This window comes from Crocuta crocuta, unplaced genomic scaffold (genome assembly GCF_008692635.1).
Source record: "Crocuta crocuta isolate KB4526 unplaced genomic scaffold, BGI_CrCroc_1.0 scaffold142, whole genome shotgun sequence".
Lineage (NCBI taxonomy): Eukaryota > Metazoa > Chordata > Mammalia > Carnivora > Hyaenidae > Crocuta > Crocuta crocuta.
The window spans coordinates 715,424-735,275 of NW_027528892.1; the positions used below are offsets into that span (position 1 = coordinate 715,424).

A 19,852-nucleotide genomic window follows, 5' to 3' on the forward strand; every position below is an offset into this window, starting at 1 on the left:
AGTTGAATTATGATTATTTTTAAAAATTTTTAATGTTTTATTTATTTCTGAGAGACGGAAAGAGACAGCGTGAGCAGGGGAGGATCAGAGAGAGAGGTAGACACAGAATCAGAAACAGGCTCCAGGCTCTGAGCTGTCAGCACAGAGCCTGACGCGGGGCTTGAACCCAGAAACCGTGAGATCATGACCTGCACTGAAGTCAGACACTTAACCAACTGAGCCACCCAGGCGCCCCTGAATTATGATTATGATGTGTGTGGCCATGGTTCTTAAAGCTCATCCTATTTTACATTTGCTGAGCATCTTAGACTTTGTACATGTCAATGTATGACTTTCAACAAATCTGTGGAATGCACAGCTCTTCTTCAAACTTTTTTCTTCATTGATATCATTCTCTTTTTGCTGGCAGATTGATTACATACAATTGACTCACAAATCCCTGAATCTGTGTTCACTTTTAAATTTTTGTCTTTTATTAAAAATCCTTTTTAATATTTTTTTAAGTTTATTTATTTTGAGAAAGAACACGCGAGAGAGGGAGAGGGGTAGAGAGAGAGGAAGAGAGAATCCCAAGCACGCTAAGCTCAGAGTGGAGTCTGACTTGACTCTGTCCCACAACAGCAACACCAGGACCTGAGTCAATATCAAGAATCAGACACTTAACTTACTGAACCACCCAGGCACCCCTACAAATTAAAAAATTTATTTTAGAGAGAGAGAGTGCAAACGGGGGAGAGAGGCAGAGAGAGAGAGAGAGAGAATCCCAAGTAGGCTCCACCCTCAGCATGGAGCCTGACTCAGGGCTTGATCTCATGATCCTAGGATCATGACCTGAGCTGAAATCAAGAGTTAGAGGCTCAACTGACTGAGCCACTCGGGCACCCCTGCATTCATTTTTTTAGATCTTTTTTTTTCACCTACTGTTCAGATTGCATTTCCCTTGTTCTGTCTTCAAGTTCATGGACCCCTGTTTCTGTCATCTTCATCCTGCCATTAGACCAATGAATTGTTTATTTCAGTTACTTAATTTTTTCCTAAAATATCCTTTCCCTCCCTTATAATTTCTATGCTGAGAGAAGTCTATTTTTTTCCATTTATTGCAAGTGTTTGCCCTTATTTCATGAAAATTGATCATAAAAAAAGGCTTTTGACAGTTGGTCAGGTCAGGGTTGGTGTCTGTTGATTATTTTTTCCTTTGAGTGTTACTCAGACCTTCTTGTTTCTTTGAATTTTACATCAGACGGCACTGGGTTCTGGTACAGTCCTCTGGGGAGGGTGTGTGTGTGTGTGTTTGAGCAGGTTACCAACTGGCTCGGGTACCGACAGTGTGGCCTGCTTTCGAGGATGCAGCTCCCAGTTACAGTTCAGCTTTCACGGCCCATCTGCCCATTTCTCCGGTTTCACTTCCCAAACCCCTTAACAATGACACCTGATTACCGCCACTTCATCATTCTCTCGTCTCCTCCACTAAAACAAAGGACAGACATGTCTTGGGACCTGGTTATTCTGTTTTCCGTGTCTCAGATTTTATCCTTCTGATTTCTATTTTTATGACGTCCAGCTGCATTCTGGGATACCTCCGGAGTTTTGTTTTCCAGTTCCCCAATTTTCTGATCTGCTATCTTCTATTATGGAAGAGATCTTTTGGGTCCCTTCATTCAATTAATGAGTTTTGATCAATGAAATTTCCTTAGGGAGCATCTCTTTTTTTCCACTGAACGACTCTTCTTATATCATGACTGTCTCATCTTCCTCTAGCTGAAGACCTAAGCATGCTTATTTTTAAGTCTCTTTCCAATTTCCAAATTCTCTCCCTTGCCTTGGGTGGGAAAACTCTCAATGACTGGGTCTGTATTCTATTTTTCATGGCACAGTTGATTGCATACGCTCGGTCATTTTGCCACTGACCCCACACCTTCACAGAAGTTATCACCCCCATTTTCCTGTGTTGTGAAGTCCTCAACAAGTGACCAGCATGCAATTGCTTCAGACTCACAATCTGGAGGTGTCCCAAACTCAGTGTTCTGCTTAGGGTTCTAGCGGTGCATGGATCACTCAAAACTGAGCTCCAAGCTACATGTAGATATACACTGATAGCTGCCCATACTGTCGTGTCTGGACATGACCTCAGGTCAGTGAGTGGGGATACGGCAGCCCCCACTCGGACAGGCAGCAGGCCCAGAGCTCCTGGCCTCACACCGGGAGCCCGCATCTCCTCTGGGGCTGTGCCACCTGTCTCCACACGGACACAGCAAACCAGGTCCCGGGGCCCGTCCCTGGGACGTACCGCCAAGCCCATCAGCACTGGTCTCTGCTTACGTCTAGGGGTCCACGCTGCATTTCTGGCTCCGGTTTGTTTTCACTGTGGCCATGTATGTTACAACCTTTATCCAGAATTTCAGGGTGTTTGGAGTGGATGTTGGCTGTGGCCTTCAATTGGCCCTGTGATATGAACTCTGGCACGGCAGTCACCTCAACGCTGACAAGCCGCACACGGAACTGCCCCAGACGTAGCCTAGAGCTCTGTGTGTCAGGAACCACAGCACTCCTGGTGGAGAGGCCACTACCTCATCACTATGAGGAACAGAAGGCTCAAAAAGGGGAAGTATGTGCTGAATGACTGACAGTGTTTCAGCTTCAATTAAGTCTCTGAATTGCCTCCAGCGCCTGCCCCTACTCAGTGCCTGGAGGAGGGGCACGCAGTATGGGGTGGAAAGGCTGTCCCATGGAGGGGACGGGGCCCTGAGGGGGCAGAAATGACTCAGAGGTTCTGAAGGAAGGTGGTGAGGAGAAGATGGTGGTGACTTACAGGAACAAGGAAGTCAGGGAAGGGAAGTGTTGGGGGTAAAGAAAATCCACAAAACCAGGGCACGAGGAAGGGCTGCCTTCTGAGAAATGACAGTCTGTCGATGGGCTCCCGATGCCCCCCCTCCCTGGGTCATCCTCCCCGGGGCGGCCGCACTGGCTCCTCCAGGCACTAGACGGGGGTGAACAGCCTTCGCCCCCCTGCGCTCACATCCAGTCACCGGATGCACAGCACCACACCCCTTGAGACACTTAACAACGGCTGAGCCATCGCAACACTCAGGGAGCCCGCGTGCATCACCTCGCCAGCCTCCCTCCTGCTCCTCCCACCATCTCCGCGGGACCCTTCCAATCACCCTGCCTGGTCCCATCCTGTGTGAGGCTCAAAGCGCTCCCACGCTCTCCTTCACAAAGGTCCATGTTGCACCATCTCATCTTCGAGGCTGTGACTATCGGGCCGGCGCTAAAGCCAGCAGCCCCGGCCAACCAAACACCTCCCGAGCGCACACAAACCGGGCTACTTAACAATTCTGTGCCTTCTGTCCGGCTGGCCCGTCAGCCAGTCTGAACCTGGCCAACTCCTCTCCGACCTGCCAGACTGGGAAGCCACCTGCTTCGTCGCACTCAACTGTGAATGTGTTTTGTGTCAGATTCCTGTGAGGCTTCAATGAAAAAACCACATAAACAACTTAAAATACTGATCAACACAAGATCCAAGGGGCAGATGGAGTGCTGGGGTCTCACTAATGATTATCAATACAGCTAATTATCAATAGAGCCCTCCTGCATTTTATTTCCTACAATGTCAGTCTTTTCCATACAGAAATCCATTCATGCTGTCTGGGGGCTAAAGCCTTCCCGCTGCTTTAAAGATGAACTCTATGAGGCTGGCCCAATTACCAAACTCCTGTGTGACAAGGCCCTGGCCTCCTCCTGATTGCTCTCGATTCTGAGAGCAGCTCAAGATCTTTCTGACCGAGAATGCCCCCCATGCCATTTCCGCTGACCCCTGGTTCCTGCCTTCTGTCCCTCCAACCCCCAGAAGGACCACGGGTTGTATGATGTCTACCTGTTATCAAATCGCATGGTTCCCTGTTTTTTCTTTTTGCTTTTTTGTTTGTTTGTTTGTTTGTTTTTAATTTATTTCTAGGAGAGAGAGAGAGACAGCGTGAGCAGGGGAGGGTCAGAGACAGAAGGAGTCACAGACTGAAACAGGATCCAGGCTCTGAGTGGCAGTCAGCACAGAGCCCGACGCGGGGCTCGAACCCACAAACCACGAGATCATGACCTGAGCCGAAGTCGGATGCTTAACTGACTAAGCCACCCAGGTGCCCCTCCTTTTGCTTTTTTTTAATGTTTATTTATTTTTGAGAGAGAGAGAGAGAGAGAGAGAGAGAGAGAGAGAGAGACAACGAGGGAGACAGAGTGTAAGTCGGGGAGGGGCAGAGAGAGAGGGAGACATGGAATCCGAAGCAGCTCCAGGCTCTGAGCTGTCAGCACAGAGCCCAACGCGGGGCTTGAATTCAAACTGTGAAATCATGACCTGAGCTGAAGTTGGACACCCAAATGACTGAGCCCCCCAGGCGCCCCCTCCCCTGTTTTCTTTTTAGTTCCAACCTGGCACAGTCTTGTAAGACCAAAACAGAATTGTTTCCCACCTAAATGTTTGTATCATCTGTTGTCACTACCCAGAGCCCCATGAGTCCAGGGAAGGAAGGAGTCCGGCGCCCTCACCAGTGCCTGGAGTCATGACTGGCTGTGGGAACTACTCAGTAAACACTGAGTGACTGGCAGGAAGGTGAAAGGAAGGAAGAAACTTTGCATTTACGGGACTCAGGAAAGAGAAGTATCTCACCCAGATCTCACAGCCTCTGTAAGGGGCACAGGCAGAACCAGAACTGAAACAGGACCCGTCCCCCAGCCCCGGCCCTCCCTCCCTCCCCCACCTCGTATCCCAGACCAGAGTCCCTCTCTGGACTGGGCTTGGTGGGGGGCAGGCAGGGTGTGTGGGGTCTGGTGAGACTCACATCTGGTCTGAAAGGTCACGGGGCCTCTGCTGTCGGGCCGCCCTTCAGGGAGAGCACAGCGGGGCCCTGCAGGGCTCTTCCCCTTCCTGGGAGGCCCCTCATGTGACAGGGAACACGGAGCCCGGGCTGTCACACCCCGCGCATGTGTCTGTCCTACAGGCTCTGAGGACTCTGCAAGCTGTCTGCACCGCCGGGACCATGGGAGGCAGCGTCAGGACCCCAACCCTCACTGCCCTTCTGTGCCTCGGTGAGCTTTCTGGCAAGAGGATGGATGGGGTCGGCCTCCCTCCTGCCTCCGCAGGTCCTGGTCTCAGACCCCAGGACTAGGGGACACACAGGGGGCAGGACTTCTGGGGGAGGAGAGTGCTCAGCCCAGACTGGCCCCAGTGGTCAGTGGACCTGACCAGGCCTGGAGCAGCTACATGGGGGGTGGGGGGGACACTCTCACAGGGAACTCTCTTCCAGGGCTGTGTCGGGACCCATGGGGCCAGGTACAGGCAGGTGAGTGCTCCCCAGACTCCCTGTTTCCACCCAACAACCCCCTGGGCAACTGGGGTCACAGAGGGTCTGGGCTGATGCTGACCAGCCTGGGAGGTGACAGGTGGGAAACAGGGGAGAAGGCCACGCTCCTAATTCCTCATCTGATTCCTTTCCAGGGTCCCCCGACAGACCCTCCATCTGGGCTGACCCCAGCCCCAATGTCGCCAAGTGGAGCCCTGTGACCATCTGGTGTCAGGCGCCTCGGCAGGCTGATGCCTTCTATCTGTATAGAGAGAGGGTCTCACAATACATGCCCATGGAGATCTCACGGGATTCCAGCAACAAGGCCAGTTTCTCCCTTGAACTCGCGAGCTCACATGATGCAGGGCGATACCAGTGTCAGTATCACAGCTGGAAGGGCTGGTCACAGTGGAGTGACCTCCTGCCCCTGGTGGTGACAGGTAAGGCGGGAGCTGCTCCCCCCCAGGGCCCCTNCGAGCTGCTGGTCTCAGGTGAGGGGCCCCAGCCCTGTGTCGTCATGCCCAGGGAGGCCTGTCAAGAGGGAAGTGTTAGGCTGGGACGGGAGTGAGGGCATCACAGAAGGAGGGGAGCCGGGGCGCCTGGGTGGCTTGGTCAGTTAAGGGTCTGACTTCAGCTCAGGTCATGATCTCACAGCTGGTGACGTCAAGCCCTGCATCGGGCTCTGTGCTGACAGCTCAGAGCCTGGAGCCCGCTTCACAATCTGTCTCCCTCTCTCTCTGCTCCTCCCCTTGTCTTTCTCTCTCTCTCTCAAAAATAAATAAACCATTGGGGCGCCTGGGTGGCTCAGTCAGTTAAGTGTCTGACTTTGGCTCAGGTCATGATCTCACACTTTGTGGGTTCAAGCCCCATGTCGGACTCTGTGCTGACAGCTGGCTCAGAGCCTGGAGTCTGTTTCAGATTCTGTGTCTCCCTTTTTCTCTGACCCTCCCCTGCTCACGCTGTCTCTCTCTCTCTCAGAAATAAATAAAAAACATTAAAAATTTAAAAAAAAACCATATTAAATATTAAAAATAAAAGGAGGGGAGAAGCCAGAAGGGCAGACGGGAAGCCTGGTTCTCAGAGGGATGGTTGGGCACCCCCTTCCCTCCCACCTGCCCACTGAGGCCCTGACGGAAGGAGGACTGAGGCCCAGCACCCATCCCCTCCAGTCTCCAGTCCGAGGTGTTCCTCACCCACAGACACCAACACGAGGGTGGGCGACTAGCAGAGGCTTGGATCCTGGGGGACCAAGATCACCATCTCTGCATGGCTTGTGTCAGGGTGACCCCAGGGTTCTGGGGGCCCTGAGTCTGGACCAGATGCAGAGGGAAAGGCTGGCTCCCACCTGGGGAAGGAGCGCCCTGAAGTGGGGAGCACAGAGCACCACCCTTACCTCCCTGTCCTGGTCCCCAGGAGGCTCTGAGGATGCACCAGTCACCCCATGGAGGGGTAAGTGGGGTCTCTGTGGGGGGTTGCGGGTGGGAGGAGCTCCGTCTAGGCTTGCCTCCGCCTCTTCCTGAGATTATGACCTGAGAAGCTCCTTCTCACTGGGCCGAGTCCTCCAATTGCAAAGGGCAAGAAGGTGGCTGCCCTGTGTGCGGGCTGGGGCGGGGCCGTGGGCACACACAGGAGGTAATGGAGTTCACCCCCCAGACGGCAACGGGGGCTCAGCCTGAGAGCGGCTGTGCAGTGGGGGAAAGAGCAAGGCTTGGAAGTCACAGCCCCAGGTTCAGACCCCAGCTCTGCTTCTCCCCAGCTGTGGGATCCTGGACAAGTCCGTCCCTCTCCGAGCCCCATGGCTAACAGTGAACACAGCAGGCCTCCGGCCGCCTCCCTCAGGGCCACTGTGAGATTTGGGTGAACGCCCTCAGGGCTCTGGAAGGGCAGAGCCCTCTGCCTGCCCCTGCAGATGCACACGCACACAGCACGTCCACACAGGCCACCGCGGGGGGTGTCAGGCCTGTGCACGGCAGGAGACGGATCTGGGCTTGGAGTGGGTGGGGACTGGGTTTGGTGGACAGGTCTGCGCTCTGGTGTTCTGCTTGGGGGTGGGGGTGGTTAGGGGACAGCGTGAAAAAAAGTCCAAAATCCCAGCAGGGAACCCACAGCCCGGGTTCCAGTCCCAGCCCTGTCACCTTCATGCTGGGCCATCTGGGACACATGATCAGCCTCCCTGTGCCTCAGTTTCCTGTCTGTGGAGTGGGTGAGCGGGACGGCAGTCCCCTGCTACGTAATCCTTAACAAGGTTGGAGGTGAATGCCCAGAGCCCCGCACGTGCCTGGCACACGGTAGGCGCTCAGGTAAATCACATCACTGGCTCATTCCCGGTGTGCCTGTGCCCAAGGCCTCACCTGGTACCTGTACGTCCTCATTGGGGCCGCGGGGGCCTTGGTGCTGCTGCTCTGCCTCCTGGTCCTCGTCCGTCGCCGGCGTCGGGGCGCAGGCAGGAAGCCGGGTGAGAAGGGACAGGGCGACCAGCCCCAGGGGGTGGTGACTCTCCCGTGGGTGAGGGTGGCTCAGGGCGCCAGTCAGAGGGACACCAGGCGTGGGAAAGGCCAGCGTAGAAAAACTCCAGCATCGCCCAGTGAGAAAGTCTGGAGAGGAGTACATGTGAGCATACGTGTAAATATTTTAATTTTTTGCCTTCTCAAATTTGTGAAATGCTTGAGAACACATCCGAGTTTTGTTTTTTATCATTTAGAACTGCTTCTTTTAGAATTCTATATGGTGACGGGAGGGATTATAATCTTTCCAGTTCTGAGACCCTCAGTTTAAGGCAGGCCCAGGGGAGGGTTCCAGGGTGGGGAGCCGGAGGCTGATTCCAACTTCCCGCAGCAGCCGCAGTCCCAGCGCCCAAGGATGAAGGCCTGCATGAGAGGTAAGACCTCGCCGAGACCCCACTGCCCCCAGCCGGTGGGCCCTCACTGCCCCTAACAGCCCTGTCTCCTCCCCAGCTCCGGTCCCAGTGCCGCCGCCAACGCTGCCCAGGATGAGAACTTGTGTAAGGGGAAGCTTGGGGCCACCTGGGAGGAGGCGTGGTGGGCGGGGAGGCCGGGACGGGGGCAGAGGGTTCTGGGCTTGGGCGTGAGCCATGTGGCCTTGGAACATCACTGACCCTCTCTGGGCTCCTGCCATTTAAGATCTCAAGGGATCTTGGCATGAGATGGGGCAACCTTGTTCTGTCCCCACCAGACGCCGTCATGAAAAACACAGAGCCTGAAGGGGACAGACAGCTGGACAGCCAGGTGGGCTCCCCGTGGTCCTGACCAGGGTACCCGTCTCCCTGTTCATGTGGTAAATCCAGCGGACACTCCACCAGGCAGCCGGCAGCCTCTGCCTTCTGGAAGCACGCCCGCCGCTCTCTGGGTGGCTGCAACCCCAGGGCCCTTGGTCTCTTCTGATGCTGAGCTGTTGGACACTCAGGTCAAGGGGGCAGGGCTGGAGTTTAGGGCTGTCTGTGCCCTGCACAAAGGGCTGAAATCCAGGCCCTGGGCCAGTAGAGGCCCAGAGAAGGTACCTCCTAAAATCCAGAGTGGTCCTACAGCTTAGCTTAGTCCTCGGCTTTGTCTTTCCGCATCTGTCCCNCTGGGAGGAGGCGGGCCCAGGGAACGTGGTGGGCGGGGAGGCCGGGACGGTGGCAGAGGGTTCTGGGCTTGGGCGTGAGCCATGTGGCCTTGGAACATCACTGACCCTCTCTGGGCTCCTGCCATTTAAGATCTCAAAGGATCTTGGCATGAGATGGGACCACCTTGTTCTGTCCCCACCAGACGCCGTCATGAAAAACACAGAGCCTGAAGGGGACAGACAGCTGGACAGCCAGGTGGGCTCCCCGTGGTCCTGACCAGGGTACCCGTCTCCCTGTTCGTGTGGTAAATCCAGCGGACACTCCACCAGGCAGCCGGCAGCCTCTGCCTTCTGGAAGCACGCCCGCCGCTCTCTGGGTGGCTGCAACCCCAGGGCCCTTGGTCTCTTCTGATGCTGAGCTGTTGGACACTCAGGTCAAGGGGGCAGGGCTGGAGTTTAGGGCTGTCTGTGCCCTGCACAAAGGGCTGAAATCCAGGCCCTGGGCCAGTAGAGGCCCAGAGAAGGTACCTCCTAAAATCCAGAGTGGTCCTACAGCTTAGCTTAGTCCTCGGCTTTGTCTTTCCGCATCTGTCCCACCCATGGCCATGGCTGTTCACGTGATTCACCCTGGCCAACAGGCTGAACCCCCCGCGGGGGCACGAATGGCCTGTCCGCCCACATTGAAGGCCCACGCTCAATTCCTACCTCCAGCCTCGTCCTCCCCCAGCACTAGATTCCAGTGGTCACCCATCCATGTACCCGCTCCGTGTCCGGGCCACAGGCATTTTGATGTCAAGTCCTCCTTCCCCACAGATAACAGGCTCAGGGAGAGCAAGACTGGGCTCAAGACCACCCCTCACTGTGTCTAACAAGGCCCTTAGACCCCCAGGGGGTGCATCCTCCCCTCCCTAGGCCTCAGGCTTTCTTCTGCCCCAGCCATGTGCCTTCCTTCTCCTTCTGCTCCAGGCTGTGGTTTCTGAAGACCCTCAAGATGGGACCTATGCCCAGATCAACTGCTTGGTTTCTGAAGACCCTCAAGATGTGACCTATGCCCAACTCAACTGCTTGACCCTCAGGCGGGAGACCAGCGGACCCCCTTCCTCCCAAACAGAGGACCCCCCAGTAGAGCCCAGTGTGTATGCGTCTCTGGCCATCCGCTAGCCCAGGCAGGACCCACATCCCACACTCCAGGGGTCTGGAAGGTCTCCTGCAGGAGCCTGGACGGCAGAGGAGCTGCCCAGCGAATGCTACCTGACCCTAGCCAGCCTGGAGACGGGACAACTACTGGGACCCGGTGGAAACTTCTAGAAATTCCCATTACACAGCTCATCTTACAGTTCCTATAAAGGGACCCTACCCACTACAAGGATTCCACCCTAAGTGCCAAGACCACGAATTAGTAAGTGCCAACACGGGGTGGGGGAAGGGCAGGGCCTACCAACCAACACTAGGATGCAAGGACTCAGGACCTTCCACAGGCTCCATGGCAGGCAGGCAGACAGCCTCCCAGGACCCCAGGGCCATCACTGAAGCTGGGCCCTTTCAAGGGAGCGGAGCCCAAAGCCACAGGACTGACTCATGCAGCAGCTGCAGCCCAGGAGGCATTGCTCAATGCCAAGGGCCTCTCATTTCCTGAGACCAAGGCCCTTCTTCCCCCTCCCAAAGTAGAGGAAAGGGAAGCCCAGCTCCCTCCTGGCCAGGAGTGTTCAGACTCCAGATGCAAGGGGAGGGGAATGGAGCACCTTGAATGTCCCTTCCCACAGGCCACTAATTAGGACTTACCCACCTCTCAACCACACCAAAAGGAGCTGAGCCTGTGGATCCTCTCAAAGACTCCCTACCAAAAACCAACTACACTAGTTCATCCCCACCAGTGACCCCAGTTTCAGCTCTCTGCTCCCACCCCAATGTTAACCCCTGACCTTCACTTGCTACTTCCAGTTTGAAAAGGACTCCACCCCACCCCAGTGCAAATAGCTGGCTTGGCAACACTGGTCTCCCCACAGAGATCAAACGGGGTGTAGTTCCCCTGCCCCAACAAGGACCGCCAGCTGGTAGGCTCCCCAGGCCCCTTTAAATAAAGGCAATGCTCCAAGTGTGAACTTGCTAGTTTGAGAAAGCTTGGTGAGGGAGCCAGCCTGGGCTTTTTCCCACCACAGAAACCTATGTTCAGAGAAGGGAGACAAACACCAATAAACACCAGTTCCAAAGGGTTGATTGTTTTATTTTCCAACTAGAAAACTAGGCAATCCAGGGGTCCAGGGGGTAATGGGTGGGGTGGGCTCAATCCTCCTCCTCATCATCTCCGGCTCCAGCCCCACCCTGGCCCTTCTTGGCATTCTTCCTCTTCACGCGACCAGGGCGTCCGCCCCCGTATGGAGAGCGGAGGGAGAAGTCGATGTGCTTCTGGGAGTCCAGGCGGACAATGAAGGACGGGATGTTCACCACCTGCTTTCGGACCCTGGAGGGGGGATGGCAGGTGAGGGGATGGGGGACAGGACGCCAGCAAGATTCGAGACCCTACTCTCTGCTTGGACTCTGCATTTGGTAGAGTGGGTGCTGCCACCACAATGACCCCACAGCACCCATGTGATCAGAAGAGTGTCAGCATCAGAGAGGACTTTCCGGTTTGTGTCTTACAGAAACAGACATTCACAAGGAGCCCCCACATGTGACCACAAAGTAAGGAGGTGACATGGCAGCAATTCCAGGATCTGATCTTTAAACCTCAACTGTGCCAGCCACTGAGCTTCAGCATCTAACATGCAGCTTCACAGTCCTAGCCGCCACCCAAGCCCATGTTCTCCGGAATCTGATGAAGGGCAAACAGAGCACACAGAAGACCCTTCTGCCCTGAAAGCTGCCACCTGGAGCTGGCCACACACACCCCCCGCCCCCTGTGGTCCCCACAGTCACTTGAGCATCAAACCAGACTATGGCGAGCTTACCAAGTTAACACAGACATTGTGCAAGAACACAACAGCCACCAGGTGTGGGCCCAACAGACAGCTGGACCCACGAACCCACTCAAGCCAGCTGAGGCCCAAGAACCTCTCAGCTGGGCGCACCCAGAGTGGTTACCTGTCCAGCTGCCTGCAGGCCTGTAGAAGCCTTCACAAGGTGTACGGCTCAGGCCGCAGTGACCCTTGCGCTGGGCTAGGGGGAGAATAAAGCTGTCCCCAGCACCCCATGAGCTCTTTGCTGAGGTCAATCTGTACCCTCAAGGTGTTCACACCTGTCACCTCCAAGGTCTGCACAGGAGGTAAGGACAGCAAACTCAGGAAGGGCAACCAGAAGGATGGGGTGTGGGAGTGACTCCAAGAGCCCAGAGGTGGTACCTGATATGGCGCTGGCGGATCAGCACGCGGGCATGGTGGATGGACTTGGCCAAGCCCAGCTTGAAGACCTGGGTCTGCAGGCGCCTCTCTAAGAAATCTTCAATCTTCAGGCCCAAGATGTAATCCAGCTTCATCTTGCCCTCGTCCAGCACCCCAATGCGCACAAGTCGCCGCAGCAGAGCGTTACCTGTAAGGGAAGGAAGCACACATTCACGTTTCTGGGCCACTTCGGAGCTCCCTACCATGGAGGTGGGACTGAGCGGGAAGTGATGTAGGATCCAACAGTGGCCACGGTGTGACTCCCACAATCCTCACGGCCACATTTGTCTTACCACAGAGGGCAGGTGACCACACACCACTTTGTTCTCTAGAACAAGGAGCAGACCCTTCCTGAGTCATCAGAGAATCCCAGAAGAGGACTTAACACCCCCCACAAAAGACTAAGGGCTGCTGTTGCTAACCCATTATTCCCACAATGAAGCACAGTGGTCAAGACCTAACCTGCTAAAGTCAAGAAACCATTACTGTCAGTCAAATCTGAGGCTCAGCCACCTTCCCTGAAAATACAGGGCTGTCAGCACCTAGATTCTAGGCCCTAGAGAAGCCTCAGACTTGGCATGGTAAAGAGTAGGTCATTTGCTCATCATCCTATCTGTGGTTTCTTGCTGAGAAATTATGGTGTGTTCATGCCAACAATTCATGGCACGCTGTCATGACCTTCTGCCGGTGACCCCCAGGTATACGCTTTGCAACTTGCCCACAGCTCCTGACCACTCCATGGTGGCCAGTCCTTAGGATCCTGGGGGGCAAACCCTGCCCCAGGGTTCACCGCTAAATAACACCCTGACTCTGGGGGAAAAACCCAACTTTGTTTTTCATTAAAAAGGACAAGTTTCTCTTCTTGTGAAATGGCTTTATTTTTAATCATAGTAATATTACCCTATTGCCCCTGGAAAAATGTAATCTTTCTAGCATAGCTAATGGAGAAACTCTACCCCCACCCAACAAAAAATCCCCCAAGACATTAAAATAGAAAAATATTCCGTACTTATGGTTTGGGAGAATACTGCTAAAATACCCATGATACCAGGTGTCTGGGTGGCTCAACTGGTTGAACGTCTGNAGGTCATGATCCCAGCATTTGTGGGATTGAGCCCTGCAGCCACCTGCGGGCTGACAGCAGAGCCTGCTTGGGATTCTCTCCCTCTCTGCCCCTCCTCTGGCTCATGCTCTCTCAAAAATAAAGAAGGGAACAGCAAATCAAAACCGTGAAGTCACCTCACACCTGCCAAAACAGCTACCCTCAAAGACAAAAAATAGAGCCTGCAAAGATGTAGGGAAAGGGAACCCTCATGCACTGTTGGCAGGAAAGTTAAATTGGTGCAGCCAGTCTGGAAAACAGGATGGAGATTCCTTAGAAGTGAAAAAGAGAATTATGATGACACAGTAGTGTCACTTCTGGGTGTTTAGCCAAAGAAAATGAACGCACTAACTGGGAGAGCAGCTCCTCCAACAAGGCCACAGCATTATCTGTGGTAGGCAAGGCACGGAGACAACTAAGTGTTCACTAGGTGGTGGAGTGGGTGAAAGATGCAGCATGCACACAGCGGGGTATCCCTCAACCATGAACAACGAGGTCTTGGCACCGAAACACAGACAGACCCCAAGGTCCATGCTAAGTGGAATAAATCAGACTGTCCGTGATCTCACTTATACACAGAATCCACATAAAGCCACCATCATCAAGAACATACCAAGTTCAGACTCAGCACATCACGGTGGTTTCAGAGGTGCAGAGGCAATGGGTAAAGGCGGTCAACAAGTACAATTCCAATTAGAATACTTACCATGTACGAGAAAGTTGCCAAGAGAGCACATCTTTAAGACTTTATTTCTAAAGAAACAGGCACCTCACATGAGGCTGGAATTCATAACCCTGAGGTCAAGAGTAGCTGCATCAAGAGAGTACATCTTAAAAGTTCTCATTACAACAAAGTTTTTTTGTTTAAATCTTTAATGTCTTATTTATTTCTCAGAGTCACCATGAGCAGGGGAGGGTCAGAAAGAGGGAGAGAGAATCTGAAACAGGCTCGAACTCATGAACCATGAGATCATGACTTGAGCTTAAGTTGGATGCTTGACTGAGCCACCCAGGCACCCCAAAAGCTTTTTTGTTGAAGGTAGATGGTGAGAGAGAAACTAGATCACTTACCGTGATCATCTCATGGTACACAGAAATACTGAATCATGCTGCACATCTGAAAACCACATGTGGTCTGTGAATTTTACCTTGGTTAAAAAAAAGGTATTATTCCAGGGGCGCCTGGGTGGCTTAGTCGGTTAAGCATCCGACTTTCGCTTAGGTCATGATCTCGCGGTTCATGGGTTNGGTAAAATTCACAGATTTTATTTTATAATAATAAAAAGGTATTATTCCAGGGGCGCCTGGGTGGCTTAGTCGGTTAAGCATCCGACTTTCGCTTAGGTCATGATCTCGCGGTTCATGGGTTCAAGCCCCGCGTCAGGCTCTGTGTTGACTGCCAGCTCAGAGCCTGGAGCCTGTTTCAGTCTGTGACTCCCTCTCTCTCTGACCCTCCCCTGCTCACGCTGTCTGTCTCTCTCCTAGAAATAAATAAAACATTAAAAAACATTAAAAAAAAAAAAGGATATTATTCCAAAAGATACCCACACACAAATAACCAGTTTGGGATTATCTACCAACTAGGATACTTTTTGCCTTTTTTGTCCTTATGCTAGAGAACAGAAACTTGACAACAATCCAAAATTTACAATCTTTTTAGAGATTTCTATGTAAAATAAACCACTATCATTTAAAAAATGTTATTTCCTATTTACTATTAAAACCATAAACACGTCCTTAAAGAAAGAAGTGGGCCAGCCATTCCATCAATGCCAGGACAGCCGTATCTAGGTATAATAAACTTCGGAGGCGGTGAATTAATTTTGCACCTAGTCCCACCCAAGCATCCACCGGGGAGGGGATTCCTGAATTTCTTGATCACGTGATCAACTGGTGATGCTTAAACATGCTCCAGACCTTTCTCAACGTCTAATATGACTGAGCACCCAAGCCTAACAATGAGGGCTCAAATATAAAAGCGGTTTCCTTCTTATGAAACTGGGAGAGAAATCAAGCAAGTGATCTGACTGAAAATTTAGAAAAAAGCCAAGCAGGATTCCCAGCCACCCCCCATGCGGCTTTTCACCATAAATCAAGTTTCCCTAAACTCAAGCACACAGCAGTGTAAAAAGATAGCTGTGAGGCAGCCAAAACACAGAACAAGCAAACTGCACAGTATGTACAGTTTACTGATAGAAGCTTTTGGAATATTCAAGCTATTCCGGGATCATCAGTTATCTGACTTTTTTCACATTCAGATACTCTTTTCAACTGTTGGTCATGTGTTCTAATCCCCATCAGGAGTTCACCTGGACTCTGGGGCATGCCCTCCAGACAGAGAGGCTCACCTGTAAAATGGTAATATCATAAACTACCCCTACGAAGCTCAGAAATCCTCATAAAATTCCAGCTACTTTAATTATTATTGCCACCTTACAATCTGAGAAATCCTAAAGGTGACTGAATCAGCCGTTGCTCTAGGAAGGTGGTCAAGTTCCAATAATCTGCATTCCCTCCCTAAATGATCGCCCCACAGGTCTTTGGTAAAGACCGCTGACCACCCTATAAAAGCAGACGATGCTTGGTGAGCCCGGCGTCACACGCCTACGGAAAACTGGGATATGGATCCAGACCCATTTTTCCCACGGATGACTTCCACTCAGACCCAAGGCCAGAGGCAGGCTCCCCCTGCTTCCCGCGGGCTGGTGCATGCTCCCTCACCTTCGAACAGCCGCCGCGGGTCCTTCTCGTCCAGCGTCAGCAGCTCCCGGGCAGCCTTGCGGATCTTGGCCAGAGTGAACTTGACCCTCCAGACCTCACGTTTGTTGCGGAGCCCATACTCGCCTGCGAAGAGAGGAGTCTGGCTGTTGGGGGAGCGGGCTCAGGCCCACGGCCTAGTGCAAACGCAGGCCCGGCAGTCCCGCAAATCGTCCCCCACTCTGATGGCAGGGGACGCTCCCGCGAGAACACCAGCGACACGTGTGCGGCCTCACCTACGCGCCAGTCTAGCCCTCCCCGACCCGGAAGTAGAAACCCGGGTCATGCCACTCACCGATCAGCTTCAATTCTTGGTCGAGGCGGGATTTCTCGAAGGGCCTCCGAGGAGTCACGTAAGTTTTCCGACAAACCCAGCTCCGGGCCACCGGCATGTTGGCCGCGAATGCCCGTGTGCGCCTGCGCGGGACAAAAAATCCGGGCCTGTGAGGCCCGCGCGCGGCACCTGCGCAGTCCCACAAGGCCGCCGCAGCCTCGCGAGAACCGTCCGCGACGCCCCCAATGCCGGCGCGACCCGCGCTCCGCACTCCCGTTCAACTACCTTCGGCCTTCTTAACATACTCTTCTAATGTCAGAAGGTCTTTACGCCCCTGCAAACCACACCCTGGTCAGGGAGCCGGACAGCCGAACAAACCTTACCGTGATCTCCGAGAACTGGCAAAGAGGAGTACACGCCGCCCGGCCCCGCTTTTATACCAACGCCGCTGCCTGGTGACGTCAGCTCGCACGCCGCCAGCCTGCGAATCAGAAGAGGCGGTGCCGAGCGGAAAAGCAGTCGAGAGGACAGGTAGGGCTAGAGCGTCAAGCTGAGCTTGAGGTCCGTGCCTGACGGGATCGCAACGCCAATCCCCGGTGAAGTGAGGACGTCCTGCGGACCCTGGCGGTGACCTAACACGACCCGCTAGGCGGCTTCTAAGTGGCGATGTCCACCTTTTCTGGGCTGCAGCCACCCCATCTCTAGGATTATAGGCACACCTGGGAATATTGGGGAGTTAATTCCAGACCACCAATAAGGGAATATGGCAATAAAGCAAATCGAATTAATTTTTGGTGTTCTAGTGGGTGTAAAAGTTCTGTTCATACTATACTGTGGTCTATTATGTGTGAAATAGCATTATGTCTGTAAAAAAAAAAGTACATACCTTAATTTTAAAATACTGGGGTTGGAGCGCTTGGGTGGCTCGGTCGGTTAAGCCCTCGACTTCAGCTCAGTCATGATATCGCGGTTTGTGGGTTCGAGCCCTTGCGTAGGTGGAGGGCCTTGCCTCCATGTTGGTGGCTGCTGACTGGTCAGTGTATTGGTTGCTGGAGATGGAGTGACTGGCAACCTCTTCAAGATGTCAGCCGGGAGGGTCGCCTGGGTGGCTCAGTCCGTTAAGCATTCGACTTTGGCTCAGGTCATGATCTCACGGTTCTGGGTTTGAGCCCCACGTCGGGCTCTGTGCTGACAGCTCGGACCTGGAGCCTGCTTTGGATTCTGTGTCTCTCTCTTTCTGACCCTCTCGTGCTCATGCTCTGTCTCTCTCTCTCAGAAATAAATTTAAAAAAAAATGTCAGGGGCACCTGGGTGGCTCAGTCGGTTAAATATCTAACTTCAGCCCAGGTCATGATCTCCCGATTCAGGAGTTCGAGCCCCACATTAGGCTCTGGGGTGACAGCTCAGAGCCTGGAGCCTGCTTTGGATTCTGGCTGGCTGTCTCTCTGTCTCTCTCTCTCTCTCTGCCCCTCCCACACTCACACTGTCTCTCTCTCTCTCAAAAATAAATAAACATTAAAAAAAAAATGTCAGCAGGGAAGTTTTCCACATCAATTGACTTTTCCTGTTGCAGTTTCTCTACAGCAGGCGATGCTGTTTCATACCATTTTACCCACAGTAGACTTCTTTCAAAATTGGAGTCAATTCTTTCAAATCCCACTGCCTTACTAAGTTCATGGGATAGTCTCCATCCTTTGTTGTCATTTCCCTGGTATTCACAGCATCTTCCCCAGGAGTCGGTTCCATCTGAGGAAACCACTTTCTTTGCTCTTCCTTCAGAGGTGAGTCCTCATCCATTAAAGTTTTATCGTGAGAGCGCAGCAACTTATTCCCATCTTCAGGCTCCACTTTTTAAAAATTTTTTAACGTTTTATTTATTTCCGAGAGAGAGAGAGAGAGAGCAGGGGAGGGCCAGACACAAGGGGAGATACAGAATCTTAAACAGGCTCTGAGCTAGCTGTCAGCACAGAGCGTGACGCGGGGCTCAAACCCATGAACCGTGAGATCGTGATCTGAGCTGAAGTCATAGACTTAGCTGACTGAGCCCCCAGGCGCCCCGCAGGCTCCACTTCTAACTGAGGTTCTCTTGCTGTTTCCACCACATCTGCAGTTACGTCCTCCACCAAAGTCTGGAACCCCTCACCGTCATCCATGAGGGTCATAATCAGCTTCTTCCAAACTCCTGTTAATGTGGATATGTTGACCTCTTCCCACGAATCCTGAACGTCCCCAGTGGCATCTAGAATGCTGAATCTTTTCCAGAAGCTTTCAATTGACTTTGCCCAGATCCATCAGAGGAATCTCTGTCTGCGGCAGCTACACACTTAAGAAGTGTATCCCTGTACTGCTAAGACTTGAAAGTTGAAATTACTCCTTGATCCGCGGGCTGCAGGATGCGTGCTGTGTGTGCAAACAGGAAGACAATGTGCTCTCGTGGTGCATCCCCCTCGGAGCTCTAGGGCGGCCAGGTGCGTCGTCAGTGAGCAGTCACGTTTTGAAAGGATCTTTTTTCCTGAGCAGCAGGTCTCCGCGGTGCGCTTAGAATATTCAGTAACCCCGCTGTCAGCAGGCGTGCTGCCCTCCAGGCTCCGCTGCTCGGCTTCTGGAGCACAGGCAGGGGTTCGGTGACAGTCTTCAGGGCCCTGGGGCTTCCAGAGCGGTCACTGAGCACTGACTTGCACCTAAGGTCACAGCTGCCTTCGCCCCTAGCAGGGCTCGGCCTGTGCTCGGAAGCTCTGAAGCCAGGCGTCGGCCCCCGTCTCTGGCGATGAGAGCCCTACGTGCATCTGCTTCCTGCAGGAGGCGGTTGCGTCGACCCCGGGAACCTGCTGTTCGGTGTCGCCACCTCCACGCGGGGCCCCAGCGAGGCCTGGAGAACCTGCTGCGGCGTCTCCATCAGCACGTGCTGCTTCGCCTTGCACTTGATGTTGTGGAGACGGCTTTCCTTCAGCCTCCTGAGCCACCACTGGCGGCTTCAGCCCGGTCTTCTGCAGCCTCCACGCCTCTCTCAGCCTTCACAGGACTGAAGGGAGTCAGGGCCTTGCCCGGGAGCAGCGCTTCCAACATCCTTCACGAACCCCTCCTTCGCATTTGCACCCTCCTGTCTGGCACCACAGGCCCAGCTTCTGGCCTGCTCGGCCTTCAACACGCCTTCCTCATGGAGCTTACTCACTTCTCGCTTACTCTGATTTACAGGGAGAGACGCGTGACTCTGCCTCTCGCCAGGACACTCGGAGCCACTGCAGGGTGTCAACGGGCCTGATGTCACTACTGTTGTGTCTCTGGGAACAGGGAGGCCCAAGGAGAGGGAGAGAGATGGGGACGGCCGGTTGGTGGAGCGGTCGGAACACACACAACATTTATTAAGTTTGCCGTCTTATGAGGGTGTGGTTCGTGGCGCCCCAAAACATCAAAGACAATGGGGACATCAAAGATCGCTGCTCAC

The 19,852-nt window shown here is 53.5% G+C and overlaps 2 protein-coding genes across 2 annotated transcripts; one reads left to right on the plus strand and one right to left on the minus strand.

Moving 5' to 3' along the window:
- The first annotated feature begins 4,674 nt into the window (after positions 1-4,674).
- LOC144225676 (leukocyte immunoglobulin-like receptor subfamily B member 4) lies at positions 4,675-13,144 on the plus strand. Its single transcript, XM_077756919.1, has 9 exons — positions 4,675-5,079; positions 5,298-5,333; positions 5,489-5,824; positions 6,363-6,782; positions 7,678-7,788; positions 8,169-8,211; positions 8,288-8,334; positions 8,526-8,578; positions 9,864-13,144. The coding sequence occupies exons 1-9, from the start codon at positions 5,031-5,033 to the stop codon at positions 10,056-10,058; spliced, it is 1,290 nt and encodes a 429-aa protein (XP_077613045.1). The 5' UTR covers positions 4,675-5,030; the 3' UTR covers positions 10,059-13,144.
- On the minus strand, positions 11,101-16,873 carry RPS9 (ribosomal protein S9). The gene is made up of 5 exons (XM_077757071.1): positions 16,791-16,873; positions 16,429-16,550; positions 16,098-16,220; positions 12,236-12,422; positions 11,101-11,358 (listed from the first exon to the last, which is right to left on the minus strand). Exons 2-5 carry the CDS (start codon positions 16,523-16,525, stop codon positions 11,181-11,183), a joined length of 585 nt encoding a protein of 194 aa, XP_077613197.1. The 5' UTR covers positions 16,526-16,550; positions 16,791-16,873; the 3' UTR covers positions 11,101-11,180.
- Positions 16,874-19,852: the final 2,979 nt, after the last annotated feature.